Source organism: Monopterus albus, unplaced genomic scaffold (assembly GCF_001952655.1).
Source record: "Monopterus albus unplaced genomic scaffold, M_albus_1.0 scaffold447.1, whole genome shotgun sequence".
NCBI lineage: Eukaryota > Metazoa > Chordata > Actinopteri > Synbranchiformes > Synbranchidae > Monopterus > Monopterus albus.
In genome coordinates, this window is record NW_018128327.1 from 132,701 (window position 1) to 150,119 (window position 17,419).

Below are 17,419 nucleotides of genomic sequence, written 5' to 3' on the forward strand. Positions count from 1 at the left end.
GTGCCTGCAGAGAGTGGTAAAGACTGCGGAGAAGATCACCAGGACTCCACTGCCCTCTCTGCAGAGCATTTACCACCACAGGGTGTGTAGGAAAGCTGCCTCCATCCTCAAGGACCCCACCCACCCCCAGCATGGACTGTCAACTCCCTACCCTTTGGCCAGAGGTTCAGAAGTGTGAAATGCAGGACCTCTAGACTGAAAAACTTTTTCTTTCCCTCTGCCATCAAACTCCAAAACAGCTGACAGGAGTTTATTACCAGGAAATACATCATGTACTGATTACCTGTACTGTTTACATTCTCAGTGTGTACATGCATAATTGCACATTCACTGTTGACTGCTGCACATACAGCTCCCATACATTCTCTTATTATATTCTTATATATTTTTGTTATATCTCTGCGTTGGCTGCTTAAAGTGCCTTAGATTTTGTGTTACTTATTTATCTACTTTATATTTCATCTGTATTATGTGGCATTCATGTGGACGGCAAAGTAAGAATTTCATTGTACAGGGAAATACGTTTCCTAACTGTGCATATGGCAATAAACACTTTGACTTTGACTTAGACTTCTCTTTGCTTCTAGTCTACAGTGGGTACGGAAAGTATTCAGACTCCCTTAAATTTTTCACTGTTATATTGCAGCCATATGCTAAAATCATTTAAGTTCATTTTTTTCCTCATTAATGTACACACAGCACCCCATATTGACAGAATAACACAGAATTTTTGACATTTTTGGAGATTTATTAAAAAAGAAAAACTGAAATATCACATGGTCATAAGTATTCAGACCCTTTGCTATATACTGAGGTAGTTACCTCCTAAATCTACTATTTTACTTATCATTACAGTCTTCTTAGGTGCTGGGAATCCATCTCAGCCCTAAAACTACAGGACCGGATGACATATACAGTACATGTACTGTATGTTATGTTTAGTTAGATGTAAGATATGAATGGACAGATTGGAGAGTAGGTGAGCTAAAGGAAAGTCAGGGGTGAGCAGGGGTGAGGTGAGAGGCATACCGTCATTACATTGACTTTATTTCTGTCAAAGATGCAAAGAACATTATTGTCCTTTGTGAAATCTGTCTGAACAGCAAAATGCTTTGAATTGAAAAAAAAAAAAAAAAAAAAAAAAATCTATTTCTAATTTATTAAATCGTCTGGTTTGGCAGCACAGCAGTGTGACACTTGCCAACACGTAGGCCTCAACTGTCAGCAATGAATGCACTTTGGCCAAACAATAGAAACTGGACTTCATAGCAAGACATGCTGATGGACAGACATTGACAGTGGTGTCACTTGATTAATAATACCAGGTAATGCACTGTGAATGACACTGATACAGTGATGTGTAAATTAATTTCCCACCTGCAAATCTCAACATGGTAGCCAAGGTATTCTGGATCCATGGTTTCTTTGCCATCCTGGAAGTGGCTGACATTAAAATAGGACAGTGTATGGTTGACAAATCCATGCATGGAGCCATCAGGGCTGTACATGTACTGGTAGACCATCCGAGGGATGAAGTCTGAGGTGAAGGAGATGACAAATGCCTGGGAGCGTTGGTTGGGGAGGTGACGATGGGATGGGGGTTCAGAGGTTAGGGACAAAAATGGGAGTTAGACTAATGTTAATAAATACTTCATATTACATGTGTAAACAAGACAGGTTGGAATGTAATAGCATACAGTGTCAATTTGAAGTGAACTGGACTGTACAACCCCAAATCAGAAAAAGATGGAACAATATGTAAAATCAAAATTAAAACTAAAAATAGTGATGTGTAAATCATCTGTGTCCTGTACTACATTGAAAACAATACAGCAGCACATTATTTGATGTGATACCTCATCAAATTTTATTCTTTATTCAAAATAAACACTCACTTCAATCCTGATGCTGCAACACATTCCAAAAAAGATGGGATGGCTACATTTCAGGAATAGTAGGATAAGGGTAATCACCTTTATTGGCTAAGTATGTTACAGTTTGCCAACATATGTGTGAGAAAATTTTTGAACTGTTTAAAAACAATGATCCTCAAAGAAAAATAGGAAGGGATTTGGATATGTCATCCTCTACAGTGAATAACATAATTAAGAGATTCAAGGAATCTGGAGGGATTTCAGTGTGTGTAAAGGGCACAAGCCTAAGCTGGATGATCGTGCTCAGATCCCTCAGAGGGCACCGCATCTAGAATCGTCACTCTTCTATAAGCAATATAACCACATGGGCTCAGGATGACTTTGGGACACATGTGTCAGGCACTACAATACATAGTTACATCCATAAATGCCGCCTACAACTTTACTGTGCCAAAAGGAAGCCCTATGTCAACAGTGTCCAGAGGCGTAGCAGGAAATGTTGTTTGCATTAGGAGTAAATCACAACTAATAAACATAAGGACATATATGTAAGATTCAAGCTGAATTTAACCAGAGAACCAGTTAAGGTTGAGCAAAGCAAAAAATGTCAGTGACGTGGAAAATGGGCTAGCGCCTTGGTGCGGTTACGACAGAAAGGAACACGGACCTCACTCCCATCTATTCACCTGGCTAATCTCCGCTCCCTGGTCAACAAAATGGATGAAATTCTTCTTGTCAACAGGACTAAGTCTGACTTTGCACACTCTGCTGCGTTGTGGTTCACGGAGACCTGGCTCAGCGACTCCATCGTGGACAGCGTGATTCAAGTACCGGGCTTCCCTGTGTACAAAGGGGATCGTGTAAAAGAGCTGTCCGGGAAAACGAGAGGAGGTGGAATCTGCTTCTACATAAATGAAGGTTGGTGCACAGATGTCACAGTGCTACAGAGGACATGTACCGCAGACCTAGAGACTCTTGTTATCAATTGCGAACCCTTTTACTCTCCCCGTGAATTCAACAGTTTCATGCTAATGGGAGTGTACATAACACCGCAGGCTAACGCTAGCATGACGGGGCCTAGCAGAACTGATAAGTAGCCTGGAGCTAGAACATCGTGACTCTCCACTCATTGTTCTAGGGGACTTTAACAGAGTAAATCTCACCCACGAACTGCCCAAATACAGACCGCACATTACCTGTCCCACCAGAGAGAAAATCACAGTGGACCACTGCTACACAACAATAAAAGATACCTATCGCTCTGTCCCCCACAGCCCTCGGACTCTCTGATCACTGTGCAGAAACTTAAAACTGCAAAGCCTGTAGTCAAAACAGTGAAGAGCTGGACTGAGGAGGCTAAGTCAGAGCTACAGGCCTGCTTTGACTGCACAGACTGGAGTGTATTTGAGACTGCAGCTACAGACCTGGACAAACTCACTGACACTGTGACATCTTATATCAGCTTCTGTGAGGATGTGTGTGTGCCCAAAAAGACCTTCTGCATATACAATAACAAGCCCTGGTTTACAGCAAGACTGAAGCAGCTTTGCCAACAGGTCACTGGAGCTGTGTGAAGTCCCCTCCTGCTTCAAATGCTCCACCATAATTCCAGTCCCCAAGAAAACCTCCATTAGTGGACTGAACGACTACAGGCCTGTCGCCCTGACATCTGCAGTTATGAAGTCCTTTGAAAGACTGGTGTTGGCCCACCTGAAGGACATCGTAGACCCCCTGCAGTTCGCCTACTCGGCAAACAGGTCAGTGGACGATGCAGTAAACATGGCACTGCATTACATCCTGCAACACCTAGACTCCCCAGGGACCTATGCATGGGCCCTCTTTGTGGACTTCAGCTCAGTATTCAACACCATCATCCCGGACATCCTCTACTCCAATATAACCCAGCTCACTGTGCCTGCCCCCACCTCAAGTTCAATGAGGTTCATATGCACAGTTCAGAAACGTGTTTCCCAGTACAATGAAATTCTTACTTTGCTGTCCACATGAATGCCCACAAAATACAACTGAAATATAAAGTAGATAACACAAAATTTAAGGCACTTTAAGTAGCAAATGCAGCAATATAATAAAAAAATAACAATGTATGGTACATGGGAGCAGCATGTGCAGCAGTCAACAGTCATTGTGCAATTATACATGTGCAAACAGAATGTAAACAGTACATCACGTATTTCCTGGTAAATAAACTCCTCAGCTGTTTAGGAGTCTGATGGCAGAGGGAAAGAAAGAGTTTTTCAGTCTAGAGGTCCTACATTTCACACTTCTGAACCTCCGGCCAGAGGGTAGGGGGCCGAACAGTCCGTGCCGTGGGTGGGTTGGATCTTTGAGGATGGAGGCAGCTTTCCTATGCACCCTGCCGTGGTAAATGCTCTGCAGAGAGGGCAGTGGAGTCCTGGTGATTTTCTCCACAGTCTTTACCACTCTCTGCAGGTGCTTGCGGTCCAAAGGTCACTGGTGTGAGCCTGCCCTCCATGGAGGACCTGTACACTGGACAGGTCAAAAGGAGGGCGGAGAGGATCACTGCAGACCCCTCACACCCTGGACACAATCTGTTTGAACTCCTCCTTTCTGGACGGCGTTACAGGTCACTGTGCACCAAGACAACCAGGCACAGGGACAGTTTCTTCCCCCAGGCCATCACTCTGATGAACACTTAACCAACAACAGTATGATTGGACAATAACCCTCAGTGCAATACCTGTGTGTGTATATATACATTGTACAGATTATACAGACTCGTACAGGTCTCTAGTTTTAGGTACTTAATTTTTTATCTCTATCTCATTTCAACGAACATTCCTTTGTTGTCTGCATTGTTTACTGTCTGTTTATACTGCATTGTTTGCACTGTTTGTTGCTGTCAATGTTGCTGTTAATACTGCTATTTTGTTATATTACACAGCCTTATGCTGGTTTACTGTTTGCACATTGAGAGCCGATGTACCAGAGTCAAATTCCTCGTGTGTCCATCACACCTGGCCAAATAAAGCTGATTCTGATTCTAAACCAAGGAACAGATTCACATTCAGTACACTCCAAAAACGTGATCTTCCTGACTTTATCTAAACTGGATCTAGTGCAATAAACGCTTGGACACAAGACTAAAGACAAACATACTGTGTGACATTCATGAGTTTATAAAGCACCCCAACACAACGCGGTGACACTGACCCCAGGAGAGCTGAAATGATGTGACATCTAAAGTTATTTCCAATCGTTTCCTGCTTCCAATATTTTGTTGAACCTCTGCCGCTTAAGTTCTCCTCAAATTCAGTTTGACTGTCTACACAGAAGTACTGAAGTTTTTTAAACTTAACTAAACTTTTCTAACTTTTTTTTATTATACAGACTTGTACAGGTCTCTAGTTTTACAGTGTCTTGCGAAAGTATTCGTCCCCTTGAACTTTGCGACCTTTTGCCACATTTCAGGCTTCAAACATAAAGATATAAAACTGTAATTTTTTGTGAAGAATCAACAACAAGTGGGACACAATCATGAAGTGGAACGAAATTTATTGGATTTATTTATTTATTGGATATATTTATAAATTTATTTCAAACTTTTTTAACAAATGAAAAACTGAAAAATTGGGCGTGCAAAATTATTCAGCCCCCTTAAGTTAATACTTTGTAGCACCACCTTTTGCTGCGATTACAGCTGTAAGTCGCTTGGGGTATGTCTCTATCAGTTTTGCACATCGAGAGACTGAAATTTTTGCCCATTCCGCCTTGCAAAACAGCTCGAGCTCAGTGAGGTTGGATGGAGAGCGTTTGTGAACAGCAGTTTTCAGTTCTTTCCACAGACTCTCGATTGGATTCAGGTCTGGACTTTGACTTGGCCATTCTAACACCTGGATATGTTTAGTTTTGAACCATTCCATTGTAGATTTTGCTTTATGTTTTGGATCAGTGTCTTGTTGGAAGACAAATCTCCGCCCCAGTCTCAGGTCTTTTGCAGACTCCATCAGGTTTCCTTCCAGAATGGTCCTGTATTTGGCTCCATCCATCTCCCCATCAATTTTAACCATCTTCCCTGTCCCTGCTGAAGAAAAGCAGGCCCAAACAATGATGCTGCCACCACCATGTTTGACAGTGGGGATGGTGTGTTCAGGGTGATGAGCTGTGTTGCTTTTACGCCAAACATAACGTTTTGCAGTGTTGCCAAAAAGTTCGATTTTGGTTTCATCTGACCAGAGCACCTTCTTCCACATGTTTGGTGTGTCTCCCAGGTGACTTGTGGCAAGGACAGGGAAGATGGTTCAAATTGATGGGAAGATGGATGGAGCCAAATACAGGACCATTCTGGAAGGAAACCTGATGGAGTCTGCAAAAGACCTGAGACTGGGACGGAGATTTGTCTTCCAACAAGACAATGATCCAAAACATAAAGCAAAATCTACAATGGAATGGTTCACAAATAAACATATCCAGGTGTTAGAATGGCCAAGTCAAAGTCCAGACCTGAATCCAATTGAGAATCTGTGGAAAGAACTGAAAACTGCTGTTCACAAACGCTCTCTATCCAACCTCACTGAGCTCGAGCTGTTTTGCAAGGAGGAATGGGCAAAAATTTCCGTCTCTCGATGTGCAAAACTGATAGAGACATACCCCAAGTGACTTACAGCTGTAATCGCAGCAAAAGGTGGCGCTACAAAGTATTAACTTAAGGGGGCTGAATAATTTTGCATGCCCAATTTTTCAGTTTTTTATTTGTTAAAAAAGTTTGACATATCCAATAAATTTCGTTCCACTTCATGATTGTGTCCCACTTGTTGTTGATTCTTCACAAAAAATTACAGTTTTATATCTTTATGTTTGAAGCCTGAAATGTGGCAAAAGGTCGCAAAGTTCAAGGGGGCCGAATACTTTCGCAAGGCACTGTAAATACTCTGTTTTATCCCTATTTATCTCATTTCAGTGAATATTCCTTTGCTGTCTGCATTGTTTACTGTCTGTTTATACTGCTTTTTCCGCATTGTTTGCACTATTTGTTGATGTTAATACTGCTATTTTGTTATATTACACAGCCTTATGCTGGTTTACTGTTTGCACATTGAGAGCCAATGTACCAGATTCAAATTCCTTGTGTGTCCGTCACACCTGGCCAATAAAGCTGATTCTGATTCTGATTAAACATCTACTTAAGTAGCATTATTGAAATATTATTAGCCTACAATTGCTTTGTACATTCATGGTGCAATAGTTTATAACCAAATATCTGAATTGTATTGTGTTTAGTGCAAATGTTAGAATGCTAACATGTCAAACTATGATGTTGAAGATGATAACACTTACAAGTGCTTAAAATCATTATGTAAACATTGTCACAGTGAATATGTTAATGTTAACATACTGATGTTACTGTAGCATTTATAAAAACGCATGATAATGTACAGCCTCTCGGTCACTAGCATAGCTGTAGACTCTCAGGGAATATTTACTAAAACTGTCGCATTACCATCAAGTGCACAAAATATTGCATCACCAAAATATTGCAGTTTAGTGGTGTATTGATCAACACTAATGATGAAAATGAGCACAGCTGTAGCAGTGTTAATTTGAATGCATTTCCACATATAACGTACCTACAGTATACAGGTATTGTACATGTGTGGACTGAGCTAGAGCCTAGAAGAAATTATAAGTTTCCTGCTATTTAACTTTAATATTGGCTGAGAAAACCAACAAAAATATTTCTGAACTGCAATCATGTAGTTTTCTGCCAGCAAAATCATCTTTCATTTCATTCAGTAACTAAAGAATGGTGTGACCTGAAAGCCTGTAAAGTCCCTCACATTCTCCTCTGGCATCCCATAAAGAGAGGTGTGATCTACAAACACCCTCTCTTTCCTCAAATGTGTTTTTAATGCTGACAACCTCTCAAATCGATGAATAAATGCTGCAAATGTTAAACCTGCTTTCTCCTTACTTTAAATAGGACATTCATTCTCCCACAGTGGCCAGTCCGCAGTGGTAAATCAAGTACTGAGGGTATCTCTCCTTTTTTATTTTTCAAACAGGAATGATTTAAAATACATATTACATGAGAACAGATGCACAACTTTCAACTTCACAAAATGTGTTACCTTTCCTTGAGTAGACAGTTAAAGTAGTTAAATATGAAATTCTGCCTGCCTCTGCATAATTTCAAATCAAAGGTCATGGAGTTCAGACTCAAAACAAGTCAGAATATATACCTACAGTAGGCTACATGCATGTGCATAAACAAATGTTATATATTTATGACGTTACTTACATTAATGATGACGGCCACTTTTGCTACCCCTCTGAGAATGTTGTACCATATACCTGTAGACACAGTAAGTATCAGCTACTGGATTTTAGAGAAGAGGCTGCTTTGTTGTAATTTGTTGGTTGTAAGGAATATATTTATAGCAGTAACATATAACCCAGATCTCACTGTATTTCTTTGTACTTTTGTCTTTTAAAAAAAGTTGCAGTATGTTTAGTACAACCCACCAATGTCTTTGGCTCTTGCTGCCACTGGTCTTCTCAACTCAGTCACAAATTTCTTGGCATCAAGTCGTATTTCAATGATGTTGTTGAGCAGAGCAAAGAGCGGAGCCAGGGGGAAGGATGCCACGAACAATGTAACAAAACCAAACTGGATGACTGGACACAGAGGAAGACAGAAGAAGATATCAGCCAGTCATAACTACTAACTGCCAGCCTTCATATCTGGCAAATCAAACCAGGAAAGCTTAAAGATACTTTAGTTTCTAAAGCCCTATACAGTATATTAACAGTGTATTACAACGTACCTTACTAAGTAATACATTGTACTGGAAACTAGTCATGGGGCCAAAAGAAGAACAGAAGCTAGGGTTTATAAAAACATGATGTGTAGTGAGGATGTTTGCATTTCATGCAAATGTAATTCATGCTTAAATGTGATAAGATGGAGATAATGAACTGTTTTTTATTTAGAACAGAAGCAGGATTTGATTAGTTTTTGAATGAGGTGTTTAACATGAGTGTTTTCAGACAATCAGATAGCTATCCAAACTAAGTGCAGTGTCAGTTAGATTTCTTTTGAGGGCATGAATTGGAGTGTACATGACTTGTCCTTCAGTGTCAAGATTCAGAGTAGAGGTCTTCAAACTGTGCTCAGTCCAATCGGGTTGGGTCAGGTCCAGTTTTACTGCCGCAGGTCTTGGGTCTGCATATCAGTATATCCACTACCCAAGTGAAAGTGAATAGACCTTATGCTGTTAAATGAAATTAGATTTACTGATATTAAATAGATTAAGTTTATCAGTCACGCACATAATATTTTATTGTTGGTGAAAATAAGTCAAATATTTATAAACAATTGTCTTTGAAGCATCTATACCTATCATATTTCTGTGACATTCTATGACTTTATATTTGTTCTTATGACACTATTAATATATGACATTGTTATTATTATTAGAAAGACAGAGAGAGTGTGTGTAGGGATATCATGTGTGGGATACTGACTCATTTCCATATACTCAGGCGTTAATCCAACAAACGGTTCCAGAAAGTGGTCGGTCTCATATCTCTGCAGCTTCTTCTGTCTCTCATCTTCTTGAAAAGCACCTTGCTTTGACCGAATGTAACGAATGAGCTTCTTCAGCTTGCTGAGGAACATGCACATACACAAACACACATACAGACACGTACATATACAAGAAGTGTGAACACACAGGCATGCACACATTTTCTCTGTGTCAGGTAGTGATAATTAGCCATGCTGCCATGCTCATGCTGCACAGGTACTGTACATTTTGGATTAATTTAATTTTCAGAGGTTAGACGGTCATGGGTATACAGTAAAGCTTTTTTTGTACTGAAGCCTGAAGTTCAAAACTTAAAAAAAAAATAGGAACAGTAATTTGAGAACGATTATTTCTTGTCATAGCTGTGTGGTTGGTAATGTGATGTGTAATGACAGTCAATTTAATGTGAGGCATACTTACGGTATTCCGATCTCAAAAAGGTTGTTCTGAATGAGCTGCTTTCCCAACATGGTGATACTCAGCTGGATACAGAGCTCCATCAGACAGCCTCCATGGGCACACTGTTGAAGAGTCCAACATTAAATTCAAGAAGTAGCTCTAAAGCCAAATGACAACATGCTGGATAAGTAGGGGTTCAAAGGACTTGAACAGTGTGAATATTAATGACACCTGTTGATGATGTGCTGGCAGTGTGTGCTACAAGAACCAAAACCTAGCACTTTTTGCACAATTCTGTGAACATACAAAACTTAACAACAATGTGTGTGTTGTAGCAGCAGTTCCATGCCGTTGCAGGAAAAAGCATTTTTCATTAACCCATATATGAACAGGACAGCAGCAACTTGCATCATAAGTTGATTCTGAAAAACTCATAACTCATTCATTATTAATTACTTAACCATTGGTTACACTTTCTGTACCCCCTCAAATAAAATGGTGAATTATACAGAGCAGTTACTATGTAATTCCTACATAGTAGGGGTGGGGGGGGTGGGGGTGGAGCAATCCCAGCTGACACTGGGCGAGAGGTGGTGACCACCCTGGACAGGTGTTAGGTACTACTAGATTATTATTACCATTTCTCATTTTTTGTGCCCCTAAAGTAAAAGGGGCAAAACTAACATGCCGTCAGAGTTTATACTGACAAATTAAGTTAATTAGAGTCCTTAATAACAAATTGGAGAATAGGATTCTTTGATTTTTTTACAGGTCCAAATTCCATGCAGAACTCCACCCAGCCAGAGGAATTTTTACCCAGAGCATTTACCAAAAAAAACTCCTCATTCATATTTTTGGCAGCATTGTGTGTGTTTTATGCAACATTTCCAAGATCTTTAATATATGAAAGCTTTAGGTTTTTAATGTATTTTACTTGTCAAAAAGATGTTTACCCAGGTGGGAATGAACATTGCAAGAGTCAGCAAAGTGGAGTGCAACAGATTTGTTTTGATGGAAATTTTTAAAGCTGTAGACTTTACCTCTTCCATTCTGTAGAAATCAAACACATACAGGTAGCTGCCTGGTCTGCCCACCAGTCTAGAGGGAAAAATGAATGAAAATGTTCTTATTTAACAACACTTATTTAACATTTTCAATATTACTGAAATTATGAGGACAAACTTATACTTTGAAAGGGCACTTACCTTCCCCTGAAGAATGCAATGTAGATGATGGGGGTGAAAGCATTGAAAAACTTGAGAATGAAGGTTTTGAAGATGAGTCGTTCCTCAAAACTCTTGTCTGTTTTAGGAACCTCTAAAAGTAAACAGATCATTTTACCTGGTTTTAATTTTCTTTGCAATGCAAATCAGGATATAGAGTAATTACTTCTGAGAACAAACACTCCACAATCCAGCCACATGCTTTCAAAGCAACATACTGCTTGGTTATCTCTGCCGGGTCTAGAAATTATGTTTTATTCACCCAGTCGTAGAAACAATTAAATAAATCCAAATATGTACCAATACTTTATCAGGTGCAAAAAAAGACAAGATAAAAGGTGTCCAGACACTGAATAAAAATGTACCAGAGTGACCCACTAATCCTACTTTGTTAAAACATCCCATTATCCACTATTATCAAACATGTGACCTATTGACCTAATTACCTGCTTGGGGCAGTTTTATTCCTAACCCGACATACCTAACACAGTGAGCCATCGTGCCACAGCTCCGTACACCTCGTCCAGTATGAGGATGACCACCAGGTTAATGATGGCTGCAGTGGTTTTGACCGTCAGCTGTGCATTGTTCCGTGTGACTGGATTGGAGCTCATATAAAGCGCGGCATTGGTGGAGATCCGGTAAAGCATCACACCAAACACAATGGCAAATGTAACACCAATCTGACAACAGAATAGGTAGACTGTGAGGGAAATGAAATAATGATTCCACAATATTTCTGTAAATCATCAGTGATGATGTGTTTATGCAGAGAGGTTCTTCTTACCATTAACAGAATCATAACAATGTTAGTCATGTAGGCAGGGAAACGGTCTCGACAACTGAGCTTTTCCATCTAAAATAAATAAAACATATTGACTACAACTGCAACATGCACATTCAGTGTACTGTAAATGCTCAGGTAAATGTGCAGTTTAACAAGTCATCCAGCATCAGCTTAACCAGCCTAGAGATGCTTCAGGTGAGCTGCAGGATGTCAGCTGAAGTGCAGTGTCTCTCTTTTTAAGTGATTAAAATATAAATACAAATACAATATCATTGTCCGTGTTAGAGGACTGCTGTGACTATTGTATTTAATGCAAAAAGAGCCGTGGCCAAACAGAGTGGAAAAAGCACACTGTGTCAGAATCTCAGATGAAGTTTTAAAATGTTTCACAGCAGTTTGTTCAGAGTAGCACATTATATGTAGTTTATAATCTATTATTATATTTGTATTATTTATTTTGAAAATCCATCATAGGTACTTGTTAATCAATTTTCAAGAAAAAAAAATTTCAGTCATGGCCAAAAATATTGTCAACCTTGCATTTCTGTCAGATAATGCATCAGTTCTCCCAGAAAATTGTTGCAATCACAAATTATTTGTTATTCTCATGTTTATTTATTTTGTTTGCAATGGAATAACACAAAAAGCAGAGAAAAAAAAGCCAGCTCTGATAAATTCCACACAGAACTCCAAAAATGGACTGGACAGATTTATTGACACCTGCTCCTTTAATTTGTAATGAAACTCACCTGTAGCAACCAACACATGTTGGCAATATATAAATCAAAAGTTGACTCAACCTTTGTGACATGTGGACCACACTGAGCATAAAGAGAAGAAAGAAGAACAAATTGTCTGAGGATGTGAGAACCACAATAGTGGAAAAGCTTGGACAGTCTCAAGGCTCCAAGTCCATCTCCAGAGATCTGGCTGTTCCTGTGCCCACTGTGCACAACACTGTCAAGAAGTTTACAGCCCATGGTGCTGTAGCTGATCTCCCTGGACGTGGACGAAAGAGACAAATAGATGACAGATTGTAATGGATTGTTTGAATGGTGGATAAAGAACCTCAATTAGCTTTTTGTTCGAGCACATAATTCTACTGTTTTCAGAAAATGAAATGAGGCCTTCAAAGAAAAGAACATAGTCAAATATGGTGGAGGTTCACTGATGATTTGATGCAATGTAGGGCCCAGTGTCAAAGGTCATGGGTCTTACAGCAGGACAATGACCCAAACCAGACTTCAGAAAACTCCAGTAGAGAGGTGGAAGAAACTCTCTGATGGTTACAGGAAGAGACTGATTTCACTTATTTTGTCCAAAGGGTGTACTACCAAATATTAAGCTAAGTGTGTCAGTAATTATGTCCAGTCCATCTTTGCAATTCTGTGTTGAATGGATCAGATTTGGCTTTTTTCTGCTTTTTTGTGTTGCTCCAATGCAAACAAAAGAAATAAACATGAGAATACCAAAGAATATGTGACTGCAATTATTTTCTGCATTATCTTATTTTAACTCTACCAGTTAAGATTGCTAGCTAAGGTAAAACCATTCCTGTCTCGTACTGATTTAGAGAAAGCCATTCATGCCTTTGCGACCTCCCAGCTTGATTATTGTAACGCCCTTTATGCCAGCTTGTCCCAGTCATCTTTGTCTAGGCTTCAGCTGGTCCAAAATTCGGCTGCCCGTTTGCTCACAAACACTCGTCGGCATGCCCATATTACTTCAGTCTTGGTGTCTCTCCATTGGCTACCCGTAAAATGGAGAGTGGAGTTCAAGATCTTGCTCTATGTGTACTTATTGGACCTCCTGTCCAGATATGTCCCTCGTAGAACTCTACGGTCGTCAGGTCACCTTGCCCTTGTTGTCCCTTCTTCACATTATAAGAAATGGGGAGGTTGCGCTTTTGCCGTGTATGGCCCTAGATTGTGGAACTCCTTGCCCTTAGATGTACGCTCTATAACTGAGCTGGTACCTTTCAAGTCAGCTCTAAAAACGTATCTTTTTAAACAAACTTTTAATGTTTAACCTGTTTTATTAGTCTCGTAAGGCCATTATTTTCTAGTCTCCTTTGGAGGTATCGACTGGATAGAAATTGCGCTATATGCCTATGAGTGCTTGTGTTTGTTTTATGCTTATTTATTAGACTCTGATTGTTTTGAACTGTTATCTTTTTCATTGATGTAGCACTTTGTGCTCCTTGAGTTGGAAAGTGCTTTATAAATAAATTTTATTATTATTATCATCTGACAGAAATGCAGAGGTGTCAATATTTTTGGCAAGGACTGTATAAATGTACATACAAGTTATTTAAGGAGATATGAAATAAATGTTTTGCAGAGTCAAACTATTTGTCTGCAGTGTACTGTATGTGTGCATATATACACTGTATACAGGCATGTAAACACACTGACACAGGAGCAAACATACAGTCATGAGACAGGGTGAGACTCCTTGTACACAAAATAAAAGGTTGAAGCACATGGTGAAATAATGTAAAAGGTAAAAATATAACTGAAAGGCTGTAAAAATGCTTAGAAAATGTGAATGCAATTACAATCCGCAGAACTAGATAATTACCTTGTGTTGTGATTTTTTATCTTTTTTCATAAACTTCTGCATGACTCTAAATTCATACTCGGCCCTGTGGTGGTCCTGTAATAGTGACAAGAAGAGAAAAGAGGACAGAAAATAGATGCTAGTGAATCATACAGTAGAGGAGTAGTGGAATTACCACATGGATATGTACACTTGGAGAAACTATTAAAATAAGACATTTACATAAAATACTCTAATCACATGGCACTGACAATGTGAATGCTCCTTTGGTTTGACTTTATTAAGAGCAGCAGCAGGATTGATAGGTGAGTGTCCACACAGAGAGGGGCTGTGTGCACTTCTACTTCTGTGAATATTTTGAAAACTTTTTTTTTTTTTTTTTGATTTAAGGGCTGCTTCAGAAATCTTTGTGCGGTGGATATAGGTACTTATCTGCAATGGTATGAAAAGTACTATGTACTAATACATTTAATCAGCCATTTACAAAACAGCACTGATGTTTTGTTTGGTCATGTGTGATATCCTGTGGATATCAGTGGGTCATAGCTGTGCATGAGTGGTTGGAGAGGTCTTTGTGTGTGCACCTCTGCATTTGTCATAGGAGGTGTTCAGAGTTTGCTTTAACATAAGTGCAGATGTGCAACCAGAGAGAGGGGGTCAGTGTTTCCAGACTGTCTCACATCTTACCAAGACCCAGCTATAGTAAGTTGGACAGGCAGGATATAGGGAGTGTTTCGACTGTGTTTGCTCATAAATGTCTTTTTCTGCTTTACTTGAGTTAGATGACAGGGTTTTCCCTAAATATTGTGTTTTAACAAAGTCACTGACAAGATGACTTCAGGACATTGTCTGTAGAAACTGTGTATAAAGAGGCCATGTTTATAGTTTGCTCATACACAGTCAAGCCTACTTACTGAAGCTGCTGTTAATGCTAATACACACACTACTGATAGACACACCTGCACATTGCCCTATGGAGCAACTCTTTAACCCCTCACATCCCCACACCCTCATACCCCATTAACTCTTCCTACCCATAACAGGTGGGAGCTGTTTTCATTGACAGCTTCTTGGCTGCCGAGCACGTAGACACAAATATACCCATCAATAAGTACAACAGTAGAGCCATACCCACCACCTGAACCACTGGGCACGTTTAATATAAAACACATTTTAAAAGAAAGACAATGAAATGAGCACTCAGAAGAAGTGGAGAAATGGAAAAAAGCTTGAGGTGAAAGGTGAGAATATTATATTTTACTGTAAAGTTTGACAGCCACAGTTTATGGAACCTGGGAATGGGAACTCCGGGTAAAGGGCTAGGTCTGATATGAAGCTTTATGGGTGCAGTTTTTCAAAATCGGACCCTTGCAGGACTCTGCCTCATAGTCTTACCCTGAAAAAATTTTATTTGTAAATTATTACAAATATCACGCATGCTTTATTTGTGTATGATTACTGTGTTTGCAGAATTTCATATAATAGGTAAAAACCATTTTTTCTTTTCCTTTTCTCTTTTTTCACTCTGTTGAGCCCACAGGGATTCCTTGTAGGCATGGCACCCTGAGCTAATGACCTATTTTGTTGATTTTTGAAGAAAAAAGAAGGAAATGCAACTCCTGCAGCAAACAAATGTTAAAGCACTGTTTTTATTTCACAAACCTACGAATAGTAAGTAGTAATTGTGACAAGGGTGAACTAAATCTATACTCACTAACCCTCTTTGGGCAGATATCACAGCTCGCAAAAACATTTTGCAGCCAATTAAGAGTCTCTCTGTTCTTCATACAGGAGTTTTGACTCACTCTTCCTGCAGATATTCCCACAGATTTTCATATGTTCAAGTAAAGGGACAGAGTGGTCATTCCAAAAGCTTCAACTCGTCTCTCTGAAACTAGCTATTGGTTGATTTTGGTCTGCTGTGAATAATTGTCCTGCCGTAGAAGCCAGCTTCTTTTACATTTCTTGACTAACTGCATGGTATTTACATCCAGAATTTGTTGACATTGAGTGCAATCCTTTGTTCCCCTCTATTTCCATAAGGTTTCCTTTGCAGTGTGCTGCCAAAAAACCCCAAAGTAGCATATTTTCACCTCTGCTTGGCAAACTTTTGTTTTAATCAAGTGCTGCTCCTTTTTCTCCAAAGATATATTTTATTATGCTCATACAGCCCAAGTGAAATGTGATCTGTCCACAGCACTTGTTGAATCTAATTGTAGATTTACTTGTGATGACTCTTTCGTGTAGATGCTGTTTGTGACTCATTGTTGCACAATGGAATATCGCTCCTGTGTCAGCTAAATCTTTGATATCTTTTTATAGCCTCTCCTGCTTTACAGGAAACAATTACAATACCATGTCTTTAGATCCTCACTAGGCTGCTTAGAGGAGCTCCTCTCCTGTGGAACCAGCTTCCAGTCTCAGTTCGGGAGGCAGACACCCTCTCTACCTTTGAGATTAGACTTAAGACTTTCCTTTTTGATAAAGCTTAGAGTTACAGTGACCCTGAGCCTTCCCTTAGTTATGCTGCTATAGGCCTAGACCACTGGGGGGCCCCATGATGCTCTGAGCTCTCCTCTTCTCTCCTCTCTACATGCATTTATATGCCTCCATTACATGTCACTAACTGTGTGTCCTCTCTCTCTCCCTGTACCTTTCTGCAGGTTGCTCTGGAGCTCCACGTTTCTGATGAGCAGTCACCAGCCACATCAACCTGACCAGTGTTTGATTGTTTGTTGTGTCCTGATGCTTTTCTTTTCTTTTCTCTCTCCTCTATCCATCCACCCCAACCAGTAGAGGCAAAAGGCCACCCACCAAAATCCAGGGTCTGTCGGAGGTTTCCTCTGTTGTCAAGTGCTTGTTCAAGGGGAATTTGTTGGGTTTTCCTCTATAATAATAATTATAAAGGAAAACCCAACAGATAATAATAATTGTTATTATTATTATTATTATTATACCCCTCCTTGAACCACCACCTTATTGTGGTGGAGGGGTTTGAGGACCTGAGTGATC

General features: G+C 39.7%; 1 protein-coding gene across 2 annotated transcripts in view; it reads right to left on the minus strand.

The window, feature by feature from the left end:
* Positions 1 to 17,419, minus strand: part of LOC109952266 (anoctamin-1-like) — a 58,086-nt gene that overhangs the window by 13,422 nt on the left and 27,245 nt on the right. The window contains exons 14-23 of one of the 2 annotated variants that reach the window (XM_020587253.1): positions 14,429 to 14,503; positions 11,849 to 11,917; positions 11,543 to 11,744; positions 11,044 to 11,155; positions 10,879 to 10,936; positions 9,860 to 9,960; positions 9,378 to 9,520; positions 8,376 to 8,528; positions 8,152 to 8,204; positions 1,378 to 1,562 (exon numbers count right to left, since the gene is read on the minus strand). In XM_020587253.1, coding sequence (XP_020442909.1) covers positions 1,378 to 1,562; positions 8,152 to 8,204; positions 8,376 to 8,528; positions 9,378 to 9,520; positions 9,860 to 9,960; positions 10,879 to 10,936; positions 11,044 to 11,155; positions 11,543 to 11,744; positions 11,849 to 11,917; positions 14,429 to 14,503 — 1,151 coding nt within the window. The remainder of the gene's footprint in view (positions 1 to 1,377; positions 1,563 to 8,151; positions 8,205 to 8,375; positions 8,529 to 9,377; positions 9,521 to 9,859; positions 9,961 to 10,878; positions 10,937 to 11,043; positions 11,156 to 11,542; positions 11,745 to 11,848; positions 11,918 to 14,428; positions 14,504 to 17,419) is intronic. The other variant, XM_020587254.1, reaches the window with a different exon arrangement.